Source organism: Corythoichthys intestinalis, chromosome 12 (assembly GCF_030265065.1).
Source record: "Corythoichthys intestinalis isolate RoL2023-P3 chromosome 12, ASM3026506v1, whole genome shotgun sequence".
In the NCBI taxonomy this organism is placed as follows: domain Eukaryota; kingdom Metazoa; phylum Chordata; class Actinopteri; order Syngnathiformes; family Syngnathidae; genus Corythoichthys; species Corythoichthys intestinalis.
Window position 1 is genome coordinate 50053208 of NC_080406.1, and position 22805 is coordinate 50076012.

The 22805-nt window shown below is 41.7% G+C and overlaps 2 protein-coding genes across 6 annotated transcripts in view; both read left to right on the forward strand.

Moving 5' to 3' along the window:
- Positions 1 to 9182: 9182 nt before the first annotated feature.
- ndufv3 (NADH:ubiquinone oxidoreductase subunit V3) lies at positions 9183 to 20141 on the forward strand. Of its 2 annotated transcripts, none has more exons than XM_057852385.1 (4): positions 9183 to 9310; positions 13080 to 13173; positions 14085 to 15302; positions 19823 to 20141. In XM_057852385.1, exons 1-4 carry the CDS (start codon positions 9188 to 9190, stop codon positions 19990 to 19992), a joined length of 1605 nt encoding a protein of 534 aa, XP_057708368.1. In that variant the 5' UTR covers positions 9183 to 9187; the 3' UTR covers positions 19993 to 20141. The 2 variants fall into 2 exon arrangements, with proteins under 2 accessions (XP_057708368.1, XP_057708369.1); XM_057852386.1 differs by having other exon boundaries at positions 14088 to 15302.
- A 335-nt stretch (positions 20142 to 20476) lies between these two features.
- LOC130926987 (homeobox protein PKNOX1-like) overlaps positions 20477 to 22805 on the forward strand; it is a 33206-nt gene continuing 30877 nt past the window's right edge. For all 4 annotated transcript variants that reach the window (XM_057852390.1, XM_057852391.1, XM_057852389.1 and 1 more), the window contains exon 1: positions 20477 to 20613. The gene's annotated coding sequence lies outside the window, so the exon portion shown is untranslated. The remainder of the gene's footprint in view (positions 20614 to 22805) is intronic.

Genomic DNA, 22805 nt, shown 5'->3' on the forward strand with positions numbered 1-22805 from the left:
AGAAGGCAGGACATCATATGTGGCTCTTATGATGAAGCTCAACCTGCTAGACTCCATGCTCCACAGCTCGTTCCAGGTGATTTTCCTCCTCTCCACACCCTCCCACTTCATCTAGCGGCCTTGCTGAGCTTGGGAGACTGCTTTGGCACACCTAGCTGCTTCCTCCTGGTGGCGCACCTCCTCCACTACCATGTGCCGCCGTTCGGTTGGAGTAGCCTTTTGCCATGTGGGTGTTGTTGCTTCCAATCCAAGGCCCCTTCTGCCATGTTGGACGTGCCCCACTATATCCCGGTGTCTGAGGGCGGTCTTTGCAAATGCGACTGCTGCAGATGGCTTCCATTTCCTCCCCGTTGCTAGGGTTGGAGCAGCACCTCTGACGAATGGATCTCGGGATTCTGTGAGGGTCATCTCCAGCCTTGCTTTGGCACATTTGTACTCCTCCACCATGCTTGAGATTGGTAGGGAGAGGGCTCCGTTGCCATACAGGCCAATGCTACTAAGGCATTTTGGCAGTCCAAGCCACATCCTCACCTGTGCATTCACCAGTCTCTCTAGTCGATTGGCGTGGGAGAACACTGTAGTCATGTACGAAGAGCATTTCGAATAGAAATGTTGCTCTTGAGTTTGGGAGTCAGATCACATGTCAGGTTTTCTGATCGGAGGACAAAAAAATTGGTCACGTGTATTACCATGCTGTGTGAGCACTGAGTCTACGGCGGCAAACACAACATAGCCTAGCTACCTCGTCCGGACACGAACAGTGAAAGAGCCAAGAGAGATACCACAAACCGCTGCATTTGTTCAGTGGAAATACAGACATTACTTTACATTTTTGTTCAGTAAAGATGACAAAAATGTCTCTCAAATATATAGCGTTGCAAACGTTGCGCTGGTTCAAAAAGACTATCGACCGCTAAAATCTGCACATCCAATCCAAGGAACTGCTTGGAATTACAACACAGCGCTATTGGTCCTCCGTATATAGCCAGCCTTTACGTACATTTTATCGTTACAGTTTGTATAGACAAGTTTCCGAGGTACTTCCGCTTTACTTCCTTGTGTCCGCCCACAACATCCGTTTTCAATTTTTTTACTATTGAATTCAATGGCGCTGGAGTGGCATCACTCACTAAAAACCCTGAAAAACCATGATTTGCAAATATTGAATCCTTCTGCCATCTCGACACGGGAAGACAACATAAAGAAGTGGCTGAGGGTGACCCCAAGTAAAATATTATCGTATTTTATTGACTCTACGGCAGTGGATGGAAACGCCATCAAGAAGCTCAGATGGATTCCAGTACCTCCGCAGCAACAAAGTTGGCTTTGTCCTCATACACTAACACGGGAATTTGGTCTTCATGAAGGCGGATGTAGAACCCAGCCCGTGCCTCAGTGCTCCGTATCACAAACCATGGGTGCTGGTAACACCGGAGGGAGACGTCTAAACTACAGGCTGTCCTGCGGGTCCCAGGCGTTTGAGTAGTCATGCTGCCGCTGTCTCATGGAAGTGTGTGCTCCAAAAATATGACACCTAAAATCTGGCACATGAAACCATTTGTTGCCTTTGCTATTGATATTACGATGATGATTGTAAATATGATCTTTAATATCATTTACTACAACTACTGCTGCTAGCCTATTGGTAATCAGTACGTGTTGGATGGCTCCCCATAAAAGCACGCGTTTCAAGTTTTTTGTTCGTTTGTTTACAAGTGGAAAACATTGTTAGGCAAGGGAATATAAATTGATGAGCCTGACAGCAACACTTACTGTACGTTGATGGACATATATCGAGATTATGTCGTTCTACCTGGGAGGGGCTAGAGGCTGAGGCTGGAAGCGGTGGCTCACCTCGAAGCGGACCGTCAGCACGATCCCGAGATCCAACTACGAGCTTTTTAACTGGAGCAACTTTAAAATATGCTAATGGAGCTGGAATTACCGAAGACAATGGGAATGCTGAATGCCGCCGAGGGTCTCCGTGACGTCGATTGAAAGTTTGTAGAAGCTCCCTTAAACTCTGCTGTCTGATAACACATTCCTCGTACATTCAATGTTCGTTAATATTTTTCTAATAATTTTATAAATTGTAATTTATTGACCTGTTTTGCACATGCACCAATTGTTTTAAATAAAACAAGAAATGGAATCATGTTGTCCAAATGTTTTATTGCGCTCAATGACTGCAATAAAAAAGAATGACATACTAATTTTGTTTATATGATATGTACATTTCTTGTAGTATTTCCTTGTAACAACAAAATCCATTCCAGCCCTTCTACATTTGGCAAATGTAATATACTGTCATTTGTAATTTCACGTCATTTTGGTCACTCAAGTGGCCGGCGTATCAATCTATAGCCTACCTCACGTCAACACAGGCTGACAGGTTGTTATAATTTTGTCCACGAATGATTGACGAAGTGATAAGAACAATCATCCAATTTCATCTAGGTCATGCTGAATCCATTTTTGAAGATTCCGTGGGTTCCTCTGGCTTGATTTCGCAGTTTTAACATCGTCAACACACTGCTAACTTTGACCGCAACTTATGAGGTTTTTTCTTTTTTTTCTTTTTTTTTTTTTTAAACCTGTCCTGTTCAGCTGTTTGACACAGAGAATGGAAGTCTAAGTGCCCGGATTCTGAACAGTTTTAATGTTTAATGTTACTAATATGCTGGTGCTATCGTCAGCGTGATGTATTTCCGGTTTACACCATGTGGGGGCCAATTGGCCAGTGAAAGAGGAGAATGGGGGTGGGGGTGTCTATAAGACTATAAGCTAAGTGATTGAAAGGGGTAGAGTGTACACAAATCAGTTCTGTGATCTAGAACCCAGTAATCGTGTGAATCTCTTATGAGTGTAAGCCCGTTGGCGACCAACCCTACGCCGCCGCATCGCCAATCCCGGCACCGGAACCCCCAACCCGAGCATGCCCTACCACATCCAGCAGCACGCAAGCCCCACCGGGCGCGCGACAGCCACGCAGACGGGCGGAGAAACCGCGCGGGCGCCAACCCAGGGCCACGGCCCCCACCCAGCCAGCCCGGGGAGGGAGGGCGGGCGGGGGGGTGGGGGGTCCATGCGCAGCCCATCCCTCCTCCCGCCGCCCAGCAAAGGAGCCACCATCCCCCCCCCGGGACCCAGGGTGGTCCCCCGGGCCACACGCGCGCCCATCAACCGGCCTTCGGGGATGGCAGGAGGGGACGCATCACCAACCCCACGCCTACACCCACCCCCGCCCGCCCACCCGGGCCACGAGCCACAGCCACAGCCCCCCAACCGGCACGGCACGCCACGGGACCCCCAGCGGCCCACCAAGCCCCAGGCAAGGCAGGGTCCCCCGCCGGTGCAGGCGACACCCCGCTGATACACCGGCGCCCAGCCAGCGACCCACGACGGAGCGCAGGGCGGATGCCCAGCCAGAGAAGAGAGGGGAAGGCGGAGGCAGGAGAACACCCAGGAACTGCCACGGGGCGATGCAAGATCGGAGACCCGACCCCCCAACCCACTCCCGCGGCCGGCAGCCGAGGCAGAGGGGAGGCCACACCCCGGGAGCCACGCCATATAGAAAAAGTGTGGGACCCACCTACCACCCTATTACTGTGGCTGCCAGGTTCCCGACTGGCAGCCATCACCCAGCACCGTGATGGGGGTGTGAGGGGAGGGTAGTGCAATGTATGCATTAAAATAGGAGAGCTTGGCTTGGGGCAGTGGGACCGCAGCATGGAGTTTCTGTCCAGCCGCCCGTCCCACCGCCCTTTGCCGGAGCTCTCCTGTGGAGTATGATGTGTGTGGTGCATTTAAAAAAGGTGCAGGGATGGCGGGGCCTGTGGTGAGGAGGCAGCCGTGAGCCCCCCCCCCCCCCCCCCCCAACAGGTCCCAACCATCCCACAACCTTGGTGTGTGGTGCATTAAAAACAGGGGGGAGTCGGGCTGGGACTGTAAAGCCCCGTCCCAACTCTCCCCGGAGAAATGTATGAGCATGTAAGTGCCAGGGTGAAAAATATTTACAGTGCCGAAGTGAGAAGTGCGTGAGTTAAGAGGCAGGCTCCCGCGGGTGTGGCCCCGTCCACCAGAACCACCGGCCCCAGGGCGGAAGAAGCGTCAGGGCCCCGATCAATCCCCGCCCCAGACCCCCCACGGCGCCTCCGCGACCGCCCACCCCCCTCCCACCCACCAAGCACCCACCCCGCACCCCGAGCAGGCGCCACACCAAGCGCCGGCGACCAGGGGCGTCCACCCCACCGGCAAGGGACAGCAAGCCTCACCCTAGGCCCCGCGGGCCCCAAGAGGCCCCGCCAACGACCCCGCCGGCCGGGGGGCAGCCGCGGCCGCCGCGGCCCAGGGAGGCGGACAGGGCCGGAAACAGACCAAGGGGAGGGAAGCGCACCCCCCACAACCCACCCCCGGGCCAAGAGGGGCGCGTGGTATGGCACCAGAGGGCACCTCCCCGGCACCCGGTACAGGGAAACGCGGCTCCGGCCGGGCGGACCTGGGAGGGAACCATGGCTGCCGCATACACCCCCCGGCCCCCACCCCAACCCCACCCCGCCCCGGCCGGCCGGGGAAGGGCCGCGGCCCCGGACCGGCACCCGCGCGGCCCCCCCACCCGCCCACGACACCAGCGCGCGCCCGACGGGACCCCCCGCACAGCCAGACGCAACCAGACGAGCCCCGGCCGAAAATCCCGGGGGCCAAGACCGGCGGCGGGACGGCCCAGGGCAGGACGCCAACAAACTCCACCTGTAAAGCTGATAGAAGAAGAGGTTTATCAAACATCATTAGATGTATGCCAAGGACCAGTGAAGTGTATTATTTACGCATAGTTCCTTAATTGTTCCAAGTCTGATAAGTAATATATAGGGTGTTCCAAAAAAAGTTGCATATGATCCCCAGTAGCTGGAAACCAAATTGTCTATGAGTATCCTTGTAAAATAAGCCCATTGACCGACTAAACTGTGAAGGAAGAAAAATTATTTATTACATGCTGTTGGGAGTGTATAAAACAGTTCGGATTTAAACATGTCCAGTTTCCAGCTGCAGAAGGATGCATACAACTTCCCTGGACACCCCGCATACATCCATTTATGTATACATTTCTATTATTTTTGTCATGAGGTTTTTTCTAAACCAGACGTTCGAGGCAGACATTGTCCAAGATGGCGCCGCCCATATTTCGCTCAGGAAACTTGTCTATATAGACCCTACTCACCTACGTCACAAAATGACGTGTCGCTGTATCCGACCGCCATATTGTCCGTATTTTTTAGACTTATTCTCATTGTTTTCAATTAGTCGTGCAAGTTATAGAGCAATTCATGGAAGCCCCAGTTTTATCTAACGCTGTAAACTCATTGGATGCGTTGCAAAAAAGGCGTTATGTGGAAAAGCTTCAGTTTATCCATTCGCCAGATCCATATTTAATGCCTACATCGATGTTTTTCGACCTGCTGTCTTCGCCGTCTTTGCCTGACATCTGCTAGCTACCCTGATATTTACAACTATCTTGTCCACACAAAATCAGCCTATTCTCACAAAAGTTTGAAAAACTTTAAGAGCTTGGAGGCTTATAAATACTTCGTTGCTGGTTGGGTGAAACAGGTCCTCGTCCACGAAAATTCGGCAGGAATCTATCTTGTGCTTGGAAAGGTGAGTTACGAAATTTTCAATTCAAAATCTTTTGTTCTTGCTAACATCCACTGTCAAGTCTAATGTATTTCATGTCATTTGTCAATGGAGCTAGGGCTTTTAATGTTTATATGGTTTAGCGATAGCACTCTCACTACATACATACGTGTATGTTGTCGGCGATTAGCCTAGCAATGATCTTAATTGTGGTTGTCAGCCCAAAACCCTCTAAATATATATTAAATGCATCTTACCAGATATAAAATGACTACTTCATAATCTGTGGTAATCGTTTGGAGCCCAGTTTTTTCGTCGAATTGCAGCAGCCCATCTCGCTCTCCTCTCCGGGGTCTCTCGGAATCCGGTAGAACTTCAAGTCTCTCCGTCTATCTTCTCTGTTATTGCAACCGACCGCCACACACGCCTTCACCATTTTGATTATTAATGTTAACGAGCAGAAAAACACGCCGTAAAAAGGAGGAATGTACGTAGCCGTAACAGGTAAACACGATGTGTTGACGGACAATGGCGTACCGCACGCAGGCTATTTTTAGACCGTGATGTCGCATCATAAAGCGGAAGTAAAGCCGAAGTGGGACATTATAGACCCGCCCTCGCATAGACCCGACGTAAAAAGTGCTACTTTTCGCCGGTAATCTTTCAAAAACGAACATGCCGATCACGCATTGCTTTTTTGGAACTTGTAGAAACGACTCTAGACATTACGACCATGAAGGATGTTTTCTTCATACGTTCCCGGAAACCAAAAACTCGGGAGGAAAAAATGTGAAAACCGAATCAACTTGCGCGGACTTTAACACCAGCTCGGCGAATCCATTCACGTTTCATATGCAGTAAACATTACGTTGGGTTGGCATGGTCTTTCAGATGACAAAGAGGTAAGCCATTTTTATATTTTTACTTGATTTTTTTTAGCGTAACGTTGTGCCGTACTGCTTGTGTCTGACAATGAATGACCTGAAAAAAACTACGATGGTATCTGACTGCCACTGTTACCGTTTCTGTTATATATATACGTATATAAAACAACTTTAGTAAGGGGGAAGTTAAAAGTAAATTAAAAGTGTTCGTTGGCTGTCACTGAGTAGCATTTGCGACCGCTACACAAAGCTAACTAAGTTACCCCCAAGAACGTTAAGAGACGTAGGACCACCAGAGGATATATAAGAAAGACAGGGCTGATGGTAAAGGATAGCTTGTTGAAACCGGAGAATGTCATTGTCAGTCGCGTCGATTAAAAAAAAGCTAAAGCTATACTTAGGTCGGCTCGTTTTTTTTCGTCTTTTTCAGCCTTCGACGCTAAAGCCATCTCTTTAACTGAACATTTTTATGTTCTTCCACATCTATGCCAGTCAATTTGGCACCAGGCACATCATTTTCGGAGCGAATTGGTAGGTTTAGCCCTGTAAACATCTCCTTCGTACACGATTTCCATTCATTTCCTATTAGGGACAAATGGTGGCTTGTCCTTGCATAGCAACCGTAGCTAATGCCATGAATATTAATGAGCGGAAGTGACGTGTTGCTTGCGGTACGCCATTGGGCGGCACCAGTCAGGAGGGCGGAGTTGTGACGTCACGTGGATAGGGTCTATAGGTGGAGTTTGACTTCTGTGGGAGGGGGGAGCAAAAAATGTTGCCTTTTCAATGAGGTTGGGACCATCATTTGTATTGCATTGAATGAGGTGTGTCCAAACTTTTGCTCTGTATGTGTTCTATCCTCGGTTCAAGCTCAGTTGTTGAAGCTTTTGGAAGCTTAGGTTTAAATAAATTCTAAATATCCATTTTGACTCCTCAGCTGTAGTTTTGGCTAAGCACAGCAAAGGACCGTCTCTCATGTGCTTGTCACATGATCTGTTCGAAAAATAATTTGGACCCATTATGCGATACTTGGAAGGATTCTTGTTCATTTCTTTCGTTTTTGTTATTTGTCGTATTGCTTTACAACCTTTATAGACAGCATACCTAGACAATGGCTAGGTATTTATTTTAAAGGGGAACTTCAGAACTTTTGCCATTCGGCTTAATCTTCGAGTTAACGGGGGATTAATTTGTCGTTGGAGTTGATTTGAACAAATTCCGTGCAGTTTGTCAGTTATTTGTTAGTTTCACAGCTCCGGAGTGGCTGAGCTAGCGCGAGTCAATGGAGGTTGAAATCATCTCCATCGACTAATTAAACCCCAGCTAACTCGAAGATTAAGCCTTGTGTGAAAAACTCAATTGCATGCGAAGACATTTTTCTGTTGTCATTCTTATGTTGAGGTAGCAAAGGGAGGAAAAATTGGTCAAAAGTAACTGATAAATTCCTTTTAAAGTAACTTAGTTACTTTGATAATAATCAGTGACTAGTTTACTTTTTTGAAGCATAATCAGTAATCGGTAGTTAAATTACTTTTTCAAGTGATCAGTGACAACACTGAAAACGACATTATGAAATAAAAGGGATATTGTGAAAAAATGCATTATGAAATTAAAAAAAAAAACAACACTTTGTGAAAAACGGTTTATTTCCTGTAAAATATTTTTTTCTTATTTTACAACGTAAGGGCCACGTTACACAATTTATCTGTTATTTATCAAAATTGTATTAATTTCAAAATGTTGTTTTTATTTATTCAATCATGACCCTTTTGGGTTTCCATACAAAATGGGTTAATGTTACTGTAAAATGTTTGAAAACTAAGATTTGGTACGTCAGTTTTTCTTCTAATGCTTTTGATGCATTTAACACCACACATACCAAAAATACGTAACATATATTATTATTTAAAAATGTCCAAATACAAGCGTTTGAACCTTTCATCACGTTAAAATGTACTTCTTTCCTCCACTTTTAAGGGCTATACAACTGAAAAAAACTTAAGAGGAGTCTACAACCCAGTCCTGCCTGCATAATATGTGCCTAAAAGCTAGCAAACAAGGCAACAAAAGTACCAAAAGAACCTTAAAACTAAAGCAAAGAAGAAACCATTCACGATTGGAGAAGAATTTATTATGCCTGCGACCAAGGACAGTTTTAGGAGAGGCCGCAGTTAAAAAAAAAAGTTGATTAAGCGGACATTTTCCCTACACTTAATGGTTGTTTTTAACCTTGTTGTAGTTTATATTTACTGTAATTTTCTGGCACAAATTACCGGTCCATGAAAAAAGGCCCGTATCACACTGGTCTGTGGTGCAAAAAAAAGGAGGGCAATAGTACAGTATAATAATAGGAGTTCATGAAGATGAAATTGTGCTTAGAAAAAATATATAAAATATAAACCATTTTTAATCAGACATTGTAAGCAGTTACTCACAATGTTACTCATTACTTGAGTATTCTTTTCAATGAATAACTTTTTAAATTGTACTTTGTAAATTTTTGGATGACTAGTTTTACTTTTACTTGAGTAATATTATTTAGAAGTCACGCTACTATTACATAAGTGGAATTTTTGGCAACTCTACCCGCCACTGGCTCCGACGCAAAATGGCCGACAAGTGACAACGCCCTTCCCATTGGCTTACAAAGCTCACTAGACATCTAGTCTTGTATGTGGGATATCTATGATGATGAAGGCAAAGAAGAAGAAGCAAGCGAAGAAGAAGGAGAAAAAAGAAGAAGAGACAAAATGTCGACCTCAATGTTATTCTCAAGGCAACTATGGAAGTTAAAGGTAATGACCGCTCCACTTTCGAAAGAACTTTACGTGTCGTGTGGAATGATTGCCATTGCTTACGACTTAATAAATGTTTGCATCCAGTCTGAGTCCAATATGATTTGTACTACAGATAAGAATTGTAGCTAGAATCATTAATTACAGACACAGCATTTATTAACACATGATGTATGTATGTATATAGGTAAACCATTGAATGCAATTTTTCGAGGGATAAGTTAAATTGTCATCGCTGCAAAAAACTAAGTTTTACAATTATTAATATATAAGTAGGAGTTAGGTCCGTAATGAACAATGTAAACTAATTTTGCGTTGCACACCTGCGGCCGTCTATATTAAACGACTGAGATATGTGTCCTGTGATGTGGATGTTGTAAACCTGAACCATGTCTTTTTATTCATTGCAAGTTGGTTCAGTCCTTCTGGAGTAATTTAAGGAGTTTGTTACAATAAAAATGACTTCCCCCTGACAGAAGAACCTATTTTGTTTGCTGTGTTTCAGGAAGATAAGAATTTAGAATTGGTTCTGAATGTTACATAGCTTTTTTTTTGTTAAATTTACAAGTGCAGGGAAAAAGGGGCCTTTCACATGGTGACGCTCCAAGAATACGGCAAATTTCATGTTGCATTTACATGGTTCCGTCTTGGTTCAGTCTCCATCCGAACGATGTCGCAATTTCGCATGAAAACGATGTAGTAATAATGCCAGGCGCTAGAGGGCAGTGCAGTTTTACAAGGCGACAGGCAATGATGCACTTCAGCCCGGAAGACAACATACCTGCCTACTTAAAGCAATGGCTTTTTTATTCATTCATTCATTCATTTTCCATGCTGCTTTTCCTCACGAGGGTTGCGGAGGTGCTGGAGCCTATCCCAGCTAACTACGGGCAGTAGGCAGGGGACACCCTGGGATTTTTTTGCTATTATTACGGTAGTAGGGTTGGGCATCGTTTGAAATTGAACGATTCCGGTTCCAATTCCATGTTTCGATTCTGGTTCTGAACGATTCTCGATTCAGATTCCGTTAAGAGGCAGGGTAAAAAAAATACACAAAAAAGAGGCAGGGTCAAAACATATAAAGCTTAAAAATATATTAAATTTATATTAATATCTTCTGCATGATTTTTTTTAAATTATCTGAATTTAAGATTATTATTTTTATTATTCATTATTAAGACAATATGAAATTTACGAATTATATGAACTTCTCACAGGGCTATTTTTAACTTATATATACAGTAAATATCAGTCTTTGAACTTGAATGTGATGAAGTTCTTACCACAGGCGTGCACGTTCACAAAGATGTTTATTTTTCAAAAGCTCACGGAGAAAACATTTACAAGTATTCTTTTGCCATATATGTATCTTAGCTGGGAGCTACGAGCCTACGACGAAGCATTAGTATAAATTATTCTATTGATTATAATTTGTAGATCTTCTAATACTGTTGATTTTAACAGAGGCGTCTACTGCTTTAAGATGGCGGCTGTTTACTAATGCCAGCGAGTCTGTAATTTCGCATCTAGTCCTCTGTACACGTACCAACGTTGCCGACTGTCATTTCGCATCTAGTTTGATATACATGTGATATCGACCATAGCCCGACGTAAAAATGTGATTTATTCTCTTACTATTTTCCAACCATCCATCCATCCATCCATCCATCCCTCCCTCCCTCCCTCCCTACTTACTTAATCCAGGGTCGGATCGCGGGAACCGCAGAAGACAGGCGTAACTATTGTTTTACTTACCTTTTTGACTGGTGAAAGGACCAGCGCGGCACTCAGCTATGCTACTCGGCACTTGAAGCCTGAGGTGTTTAATCATACTGGTCATGCAGCCACCTTTGCGTGATATACAGTAGTTGTGTTGCAAATGTAGCACTGAGCTGGTCTTTTTTTTTTTTTTTTGTAAAGTTGAGCCAAACATTTGAGCACCGCCGCACCGCTTCCATAGTTGTAATCAAGTTACAGTGCACAAACACGCGCTTCTTGTGGCTTCTTCTTCGTGGTGTTCGGCAGCAATTTTTTTCCGCTCGGCGGTCAGTGCATCGAAACATGGAATCGAAATTTAAAAATTTGAACGGTTCCGGGACCATCGGAGTGTTAGAACCGGGTCCCATCAATGCCCGATGCCCTACCCTAATTGTTAGTCTAGCCAAAAGTTGAAAGCAATCAGTATTTCCCAGTAATTGCTCATTTACCAAACAAAACAGCTGAACTGGGCTATTGGCTAAATGTCGTTTTGCCAACTGGCTCTCTTCTAGACTTACTGACCAGAAAAGCAAAGTTGCTTTGCTTTAGACTGGCCATTCCGTAGCAAATGCTAACACGAATGCTACGCTAGGGCTAGGAGTTACATGTAGCATCTGATCACTCAGCATAGACATTTAAAGGATAAAACAGCATTGCATATTTTCTCTTGCCAAGATAAGAAAACAATTTTTACAGTGTTTCCAAACAAGAAAGATGGAGCACAGCCTAGCTTTCGACACATCCTAAACTCCGGCGAAGCGAGTGAGGGAGAGGGGCAGCACATCTCACATGAGTGACACATCCCAGTCACTGCTACGATGCAAGCTGATGTACTCCACGTACGATATGAAAATGTCACGCATTGTGAATGACAGAAACCATGTCGCATTTTCGTCTCGTCACCTCATCAGACAAAAACTGGCCTTTTTCTCGTTATGTTCTAGTGTCCGAAGCCACGTCTTTAGCTCGTCATCATCGTGAAAAGATTGTTCGTCAACAAAATATTTTCGTTATCATCATTGTTGAGAAAGCAACACTGCTTTGTTGTAATAGGGTTCTATCTATGCGTGAACAACCACTGCTAGTTTCAGAGCAACTGTAGTTATTTCAGGTTACTCAATAATTTCAACAATGGGGACTTTTCAAAGTAATGACATGATGATTAAAAAAATGTGCAGATTTGATCTTTTCCTGATAGGTTGTTCTTTATATCTTTATGTATATGTGAAATTTGAAGTTGCTCTGATGATTACATATAATGCCATGCCTTGCCATATTTTCTGGTACAAGAACTGTGCCTAAATGATGTCAAAGGTCAAGTTGTCAGGTCAGATGTCAAGTGCATGACGTTCATGTTACATTGTTTTAGAAAGGAGGAAGCTATAGACCTCAGAATACCATACAAACTGTCAACTAGAGGTGCAACAATTAATCGTTTATTCAACAACTAATCGATTAGCAAATAATCGACAACTATTTTGATCACCAATTAATCGTTTAAGAACTTCTTCACCTTAAACTAGCCTAAATTCTTGAAATTATGACATACATATAACTTCTCCGTTGTAAATATTAGATTTCTTCATTATATTTTAGTTAAGTCAAAGTAGGATGTGACCAAAAATCTGCTTTTACTTTGAAAAAAACAGTAATTCACATTTTTGCCAATTTTTGGACATCTTACTGTCCAAACTAGCTTCTTAATAAGGCTGCAACAACTAATCGTTTAAATTGATTAATAAATTGCCAAGGAATTGAAGGAAATAGTCAGCCATTTTTTCTTCATTTTTACTTCCAACATGCCTAAAATCACTTCAAGGTAAATTGTGAAGGTACTGTCATTGAAAAAAGTGACATGTATCCATTTAATTGTCCGATTAATCGGTCATGAAAAAAAGTGTTAGTTGCAGCCCAAATGTAAATGTAAACTAATGTCTTTTACTGGATGTATTGTGTTTGTAGTTACATGCTGTGTTTGGCTCTTACCAATATTGTGCTTTTTTTTTTGTAGTGTTACCAGTTGGGAACCTGGGGCACCCTGAGGACTCGCATTTCTGCTTTGTGCACCACTAACAGTGGAGAGGTTTCAAAGACTGCTGAAAAGCGTATGTAGGAATGTTAAATATTTCAATTTTTGTGGCACATTTTGATAATTTCCATTTTTAGTTTTAACTGAAGCTGTAGTATATTCTCGCATGATCTGTGGGGGGGGGGGGATCCATTAAAATTTTTTGGCTAATTTTGCTAATTTTTGTGTTTGACTGAAGCCGTTGAACAACCTTGCATGATCTGTGGAAAAATAATGCACCTGACCTCAACTTTGAGCTCTATGGCAAAGCTGTTAATTACTTATCAGAAAACTCAAGATTCTCATCAAATTACAGATTGTGAGTCAAGGATCGGATTATTATTCTGATTTCAAAAATGATATGAATGAATGAATATACATATACGTTATGCATACATACGTGCTTAAACGTCGCCTCACAGTTCTGAGATGAATCCTTGCCAGCCCTCCTTTGGGGAATTTGCATGTTCTCCCTATGAATTGTGTGGCTTTTCTGCAGGTCTTCCTATATTTTCTCCCAAATCCCATTGAATGATTCCAGGACCTCATTTGAATGATCACCTATGTTTTTTTTTTTTTTTTGAAGGAGGAAGGGGGTTCTAATTGCATCTTCCTTTGCTCTTCCCAAATAAAGGCTATGCAAGAGACACACTGTTATAGTAAAAAAAAAATGCAATAACCCTTGTGACTTGCTCATTAACACACACGTTATTTTTTCAAAAAATGTGTTTTACTTCTCATACTGTAGTATATCTTTAACTTCACACTGAATAAAAACAAGGTAAACAAACGTGTTTTCATTGTTAAGAGGGCACCCGGTGAATTTTCATCACACATTAAAATCACAAACAGTTTTCATTGTATAACATGCCTCAATTGTTTTATTATTTTTCATTTTATTTATTTATTTTTTTTTAAATATGTAACCTTTTGTTGTATTTCGCTCAGCAGCAAATGATCCAGATGAGAGAGCAACCCTTCTAAAATACAAGACATCAGTGTCCTTCCCTATGAGGGTTTCCAACCATGGATCTCTGGGTATTGCAGCTGCAATGTCCAATACCCATGCAGGCAAAGTAGTGGATACATTGCCTATCATTGCTAATACAGAAATAGAACAAACTAAGCAGAACCCTCCCTTAGGTCAAACCCCTCACTCAGGCACTACTTTGACTGTGACAGATACACGTTCCACCACGGCAGAAGAATCTTTCATTTCAGCGACAGCCCCGGGCAATACAGCCACAACCGAGACACCCGATTGTGAATCTGGTGACCAAAAAAGTCCTGAACATCTTTCCGCATTGGTCAGTGACTCTTCTGATTCTGACTCAGATTCTGATTCTGACTCTGAGACAGACTCTCTAACAACTTCAGCCTCTGTGCAAGAAGTACCACAATTCCCACAGAATACACAAGTACAGGTTAAAGAGAAGGAAGATGAAGCTAATAAGGAGCTTATACCAGAACATGAAGCTAATTCTGCCTCTGCTACCTTGCCAGAAGAGGCAGCACATGAAAAAGCATCTGAAAATATCATGGAGGTAAAAAATGTTGGCGCTGTTGCGGACCAGATGGAATCTAGTCCACAATTCCAGGATTTGTCGGAAGAGTTATCAGAGATCAAACAGACAGAGTTGCAAGCTCATGCTAATTCTGTATCAGAATTAAGTGAGAGTGGAACATCTCCCACAGTCCCTGGTGGTAGTGAAAATACTGCATTTGAAGCTGTGAGTAAGGTTTCTAATCCAGAACAAGACTCAACTGATGCCATTTTAGAAACCACAGTGCCCGTGTGTGCTGAAGTTAGTGCAGATACTGCACCCCTGCTTGCAGAAGATGAATCTGTCGTTCAAGGAACTGACGAGGCCGTGTGTGCTGAAGTTAGTGCAAATACTGAAACCCTGCTTGTAGAAGATGAATCTGTCATTCAAGGGACTAACGAGGCCGTGTGTGCTGAAGTTGGTGCAAATGCTGAACCCCTGCTTGTAGAAGCTGAATCTGTCGTTCAAGGAACTGACGAGGCTGCTGCATTGCCAGTGGATGATGCTGTCCCCTCTGGAGCAACTACTGATGTTGCACCCATGGTCTTGACCTCTTCGCAGAGTACTAGTGAGCTGCCGGACCCTTTGAGAGAAGAACTACAGACAGATACTTCACTTGAGGGTACACAATACAGTGTTCAATCTACTTAATCACTAACCACTTGTCTCTGGGGATCTTCTAGTCCCTGAAGATGATCATATTCAATTCACACTTTATACAAACTAACACATGAGCCATCCTGCAAACAAACAAACCCCCCAAAAAAATACACTTAAAAACATAAGTATTTTCTGTTGCTCACAGAAGCATTTATACCCCTTGACGCTTTCCATATTTTGTCACGTTACAACCACAAATATACATACATTTTATGTGAAAGACCAACACTAAGTGGAATACAATTGTGGAATAGAAAGACGATTATACATGATTTTATTTATTTGCAAAAAAAAGTGCAAAAGTATTCAGCCCCCTTTTTTTCGGAGGGAATCCTTTCTGTGTTTTTTGCTGAGTGCAAGTGCATTATATTTGTGAAGTTACCATGAAGCTCGTTTGGCCCTCAAAAAAAAACATAAATAAGCTGCTTCGTTATAAAAGCCGCAGGGTTCGAATTGAAAGAAAAAAAATGGTGGCTTATTTATATAATATTTACATGTTCTGTTTTTTTATGTAATATATATACAGTGGTACCTCTGCTTACGAAATTAATTGGTTCTGGAAGTTGGTTCGTAACCTGAAAATTCTGTATGTAGAGACGTTTGTAAGTAGAGATACAACTGTACACACCCACACAAACACACACCCACACATATATATATATATATATATATATATATATATATATATACAGGGGTTGGAAAAAATAATGGAAACACCTTAAAAATGAACAAAAACTATTTTAATATGGTGTCGGTTCGCCCTTGAGGCAATTACAGCCTCAATTCTCCGAGGTATTGATTCATATATCTTGTGAATTGTTTTCAAAGGAATTTTAAGCCATTCTTCAGTTAGAATATGCTCGAACTCTTGTAGCGACGATGGTGGTGGAAATCCACGTCTTAATTGACTCTCTAAAACTGACTATAAATGCTCAATGATGTTGATGTCTGGGAATTGTGCCGGCCATATGAGATGCTCAACTTCATTAGAATGTTCTTCATGCCATTCTTTAACAATTATGTTCAATGATTATGATGCCAAAATGTTAGGTGTTTCCATTATTTTGTCCAACCCTTGTGTGTATGTGTGTATGTATATATATATATATATATATATATATATATATATATATATATATATATATACATATACACAGTGGGGAGAACAAGTATTTGATACACTGCCAATGGGTTTTCCCATTGGCAGTGTATCAAATACTTGTTCTCCCGACTGTACATACGCAGTCATGGAGGAAATTATTGCCACCCCTGGAATATTTCCAGAAAATACAGCAGAAATCAATGCAATTACAAATGTTTTCAGGATGAATGCGTTTATTTCTTGGATGTGCATTGGAAAAACACAAAGAAAGCTGAAGAGAAAAGCCAAAATATACACAATTTTACACTGAATGCAAAAATGGGCTGGACAAAATTGTTGGCACCCTCAATTCAATATTTGGTTGTGCATCCTTTAGAAGAAATAACAGGAAGCGGTAACACTTTATAATAACTATCCGTTTTACTAGTTAATAGATCATTTGTAAACTGTTGCTAAATAATTTATTGTTGATTTGTGAAGTATTTGTTAACAGTTTGTTAAGCATTTACAGGGTGTTCCAATATGGTTGACCCCATTCTAAATGCCTATGCTAGTTGATGGATCTTAATAAAACTATATACACTTTATGTTGAAGGTCATAAGTTTTATTGGTTAAATATACAAAGACAAGTACAAATATTTGTTGGTTCTATGGCAGATTTTCATAAATGTGCAACATGAACGCTGCCTGCAAAATGCCTTATCAAAATGCCTTTTCTTTTGAAGTGAACGGCATTTCTTAACCTGAAAAGATAGAAATGCCAAACGTTACACATAAAAACTTGAAACGTTTCTACACAAACTGTGTTTCAGTTTAAGAACACCCTGTAAATCAGGGGTGTCCAAACTTTTTGCAAAGGGGGCCAGATTTGGCGTGGTAAAAATGTGGGGGGCCGATTTTGGCTGTTACGTAGAACAATATATTTAAGCGAAATTTAGCAAGCCATTTGTCACATTTGCTTTATTATTTTTTTAATGAATAATTTCAACAATCTCGCAACTAGCCTTTGCGGCGTTCTCTTTCGAATCTAGGGTTCTTGCGAAATACTACTGCTGTGAAATTAAACTAGCTTCAAGTTGCCTCAATCTCTTGCTGCATATCTTCTCTGTAATCTTGTCGTACATGTCAGCGCGTCTTGTTTGCTAATATCGCCTCACATTTAAATCTTTAAAAACAGCGACTATCTCTTTGCAAATGAGGCAAGACACAGTTGTTGTGTATTTTAGTGAAGAAATAGTCCCAATTTCCACCTATCCTTGAAGCGTCGGCCGTCACAGTCAACTTTTTTTTTTGTTGATTGTCGCCATTTTAGAAAATTGGAAGTAGAGGGTCACACGGAGTAATGTTGCTTAGCCCTTAAATACCTGCAACATGAAGCAATTATCAGAGACTCCCAAAATTTGAAAAATAAAGTCCTAATAAAACCTTTTTTTTTCAAATTTGTGAAAAGAAAAGTCAAAATGAATATGTGTAATCAGCGCTCTAATATCTATAATCCATGCTAAATCATGTTTTTTTCTTATGGAACCTGCAGAGGCATGTGTTGACTTGCATCCATCATTTTTTTTTCCAAAAAGAAATGTAAAAATTCTAAATTAGTCTGAAAATCATGAAATTTTAGGTTTATCAAATGTGATACATTTGGCAATAAAGTGTTAAAGTGCTGCTGCCTTTTAGTGGGTAAATGAGGAGCAGCATTTCGTGTGTAAGTTACATTATATGCTGGTTGCAGTATTGCGGACCAATTTATTAAGTCTGTGTGCGGGCCAGATGTTATTGATTTTATGACAGAGGCTGGGGGCCTTATGAAATTTGTCCACGGGCCGCATTTGGCCCCCGGGTCGGACTTTGGACATGTCTGCTGTAAATGCTTAACAAACTGTTGACAAATAACTTCACAAATCAACAATAAATCATTTATCAACAGTTTACTAATATCTATTAACTAGTAAAACTGATAGTTATTATAAAGTGTTACCCAGGAAGCAATCGCTTCCTATAACCATCAACAAGTTTCGTGCACCTCTCAGATGGAATTTTGGACCACTCTTCTTTTGCATTTTGTTCCAGGTCTCAGATTTGAAGGGTGCCTTCTTGTAACAGCAATGTAGAGATATTTCCATATTGTTCAATATGATTTAAATCCAGACTCATTGATGGCCACCTCAGAATTCTTAAGTGCTTTGTCTGTGTTATTTTTTGGTGCTATTTAAGGTATGTTTTACGTCATTGTCCTGTTGGAACACCCATGACCTCTGACGCAGACCCAGTTTTCTGACACTACACCCTAAATTCCGACCCAAAAAATTTTGATAGTCTCCATATTTCATGACTCCTTGCACACTGTCAAGGCACCCAGTGCCAGAGGCAGCAAAACAACCCAAAATCATTGAGACCTCCACCATGTTTGACTATAGGCACTGTGTTCTTTTCTTTGTAGGCCTCATTCTTTTTTCTGGCATTGGGCACTGGTCTCCAACCATTTCTTGGTGCTATTTGAGGTATGTTTTGGGTCATATCCTGTTGGAACACCCATGACGGGCCCAAAATGTTTTAATAGTCTCCATATTTCATGACTCCTTGCACATTGTCAAGGCACCCAGTGCTAGAATAAAGAATGAGGCCGACAAAACCAAAAAGAACAAAGCCTATAGTCAAACATGGTGGAGGTCCAATGATGTTTTGGGGTAATTTTTCTGCCTCTGGCACTAGGTGCCTTGACAGTGTGCAAGGAGTCAGGAAATATGCAGACTATTAAAATATTTTGGGCTGCAATGTAGGATGTAGTGTCAGAAAACTGGGTCTTCGTCAGAGATCATGTCCAACAGGACAATGACCCCAAAAATAACTCAAATAGCACCAAAAAATGGTTGTAGACAAAGCGCTGGAGAATTCTGAGGTGGCCATCGATGAGTCTGAATCTAAATCATATTGAATGCAATGGAGAGATGTCAAAATTCCTGTTACAAGAAGGAACCCGTCAAATCTGAGAGACGTGGAACAGTTCACAAAAGAAGTGGTCCAAAATTCCATCTGAGAGGTGCACGAGACTTGTTGATGGTTATAGGAATTGCTTTCTCTTATTTCTTCTAAAGAATGCGCATCCAAATATTGAATTGAGGGTGTCAACAATTTTGTCCAGCCCATTTTTTGCATTCTATGTAAAATTGGGTACATTTTGGCTCTTCTCAACTTTTTATGTGTTTTTCCAATGCACATCCAAGAAATAAATACATTCTTACTGCTAGAAATGCTGTATTTTCTGGAAAATTTCCAGGGGTGCCAATAATTTCGTTCTTGACTGTAATATTGAGAACACCGAACACAGTTTGCAAACATACTTTAATTCCTTTTCATGCACTTTGCTTTGCCCCCACAGAAAATGCAGCACAAGCACCTGCTGAGCCGGAAGAGATCATTGACAACAGCACATACCGAAATTACCAACACCACAGCTACACCCCCTATACCTTTGCAGACATGGATGTAGAGATGGCAAAGTATCGTCTCCCACAGCCCAGCTCGGGAAGATCCTCACCTAGACACTAGTAGAGTTCAGCTGGTGTTATCTTGATCACGGTTTTACTCTTAAAAAACATATATAAAAGCTCTATATAAATAAAAGGTATCATTTAAACTTTTTTGTTGATTTATATGTAATTGTTTGAAAAGCTGTGATTCAATGTTATTTTTCCAAATACTTTAATTTTGTAAATTAACAGCTAATTGGGGAAAATTAGCCATCTTAAGTAATTCTCAATGGAGTGTCATTGAATTGTCTGGTTCAAACAAAGGATTGCATGTTGTGGTTTTTCTCACATTCAGACATTGTCCCGTTTTACTATTTAACACACTAGGGTGGTTTAGACTGCAGGCAACCAGGGTCAAGATGAGTAATTTTGACAAAATCCGCTTACATTATTTGTTCATTAGCGTCGACGGGAATGTCTTATTTAAGAAAAAATGTACAGGAAAAACAATGACAACCATCAAGAGACAGCTAACACAGACAGTGCAGAGGCAGAGCGCTGCACAACGTCATTGACCGCCCACCTTATAAATATTAATGTACCAAACGTCCCTGCGTGCCCATACGCGATGACGCACCGCGACAACTGCGGGTCCCGATTGCTGCAGCCGCTTGTCAGTGTGACGAAGATTGGCACTCAGGTAAGCTGTCACTCAAAATCCCTCTTTCCCGTCCCTATCAATCAAACAATCTTAGCTCGTACGCTGAAATGGCCCGAGGCAGGAAACGCGAAATTTGCTTGGGCAGCAGATGCTTTATGAGGGAGAACAGCATTGTGGAAAAATAAATTATGTATACGATGGAGGGAGGGTGGAAAAAAAATATGTCGCCGTGTAGACAAGGGTTGTGGAAAAGCACACAGCTAACGCTCAAAACGAGGCCCGACAGCTGTAATGCTAGCGCGAAGGGGAGGGATAAAGACATCTGCCCTCCATGAATGACTGTCTGAAAGATTTAGATAACTGCACTGTGTCGGTTCATAGCATACAGTTAGATTCGATTATATCACTGGTACAGAATTTACCCGAGTTTAGAACAGGAACACAGAGCTATTTTCACCGCCCAGTCATTACGAATCCCGTATTGGCATAATGTTAACATACGCCTCCGCTGTTGTATTTTCAACCCAAGGCAAATTTATTATGAAACCCCTACTTACAGGGGTATTCCAAGGACTTCACCGTCAACAGAACCTACAAAATAATTACTACAACTTATTCAGACCAGTAGTGGGCATGGGAAAACTTTATTTAAAAAAAAAACACTTGGATGAGGAGAAAAAAAACCTTGAGACGGGACCGCCATTCCTTTAACACGGTTCCGAAACTTGCAACAACTTATTTTCTTAGTAATAATTATTTTTTGGAAATTAACATGGCGGTTTGCATTTCATAATAGCAGTAGGCGAGCCGCATAAAATAATTTAGCTATTTTGCTAATGTTAGCTAGTACCTGGCCCAGCAGTTAGGCTTTTATCCATTCGTACTGCCAAATATGACTTTGAACATAGAGAGGGGAACAGAGGGGGTTTACACATATAAAGCACGCTAAAGGTTGATATTCCGGTTATAATATATAACAGTAAAAGCTCCGTATTACGTGATTGCCCTTTTCCGCCACGTAAAAAAAACCATCCATGTAGCTGACATGGAGCTAAAAGCTAAGCGCGTAGTGGGGTGTTAAGTAGTCCCATGGTAAATATTCGCTATACTTCTACGGAAATGCCTGTTAATATATGTGTAGTATTTCGTGGACGCTGGTTTTGCACTGCGGGAAACAACTTTTTTTGGGGAGGGTGTTAATTAAATCGGTCCTCCACGATAACCGCACACCAGAATAATAATTATTAGTACACTCGTTGTTAGTATACTATTTAGTAGGGGTGCACGATATCCATTTTAAACCGATATCGATAACTTCCTGCACCTCAAGACCGATAATATATGGCCGAAATAACTCAGGTGACTAGAAGTTCCGCTCTTTGAGACCCCCAATTTGGCCAACGCTCAAAATTGTCCCATATGCATGTGTGATACATCATTTCAAAGCTAAAAACATCAATTTTCTGGGGGAAGAAAACATTTGAACAGGAAGGCTTTTGAAAAAAAATAAACAGCAAAACCCTAACTGGGTTAGAGCATCTTCTTGTTTTACATTACTTTATTAAGAGCTTGACAGACAATAAACAAGGTAATTGCGGTTTTTGAAGCTTTTTACGTCCTTCACTTTCAAAGCACTTATGTTCAAAACGACACACATTTTAGCAATAAAACACTTGACACAAAACAATTGGTGTTCAAACGTCCATCTTGCCTTATCATCAATATATAAATGTAGTAGATTAAATTAGCCTAATTTTCCTAACAAAAGTCCGCTAGCTTAAATGCTACGAATGCTAATGAATTTACGATTCTCATAGCAAATCGCTCGCACATAACTCAACAAACTGTAGCTCTAGATGTAATTACAAATACATACGGCGGAAAACACTCAGGCGACGTGAAGTTCCGCTCTGAGACCCCCAATTTCGCCAAATTTCAAAATTGTCCGATATACACGTGCGATACATAATTAGAAAGGTTAAAATCTCAATTTTTGGGGGGAAGAAAAAATTTGAACAGGAAGGCATTTAAAAAAACATTTAAACAGCAAAACCCTAATTGGAGGTGAGAGCATAATTAAAGATGCCATGATTTTAACTAGATATTATGGCGTATTTACTAGGGATGTAACTGTACACAAAAATCTCGGTTCGGTACGTACCTCGGTTTTGAGGTCACGGTTCGGTTCATTTTTGGTACAGTAAGAAAACAAAATGCAAAATATAAATGTG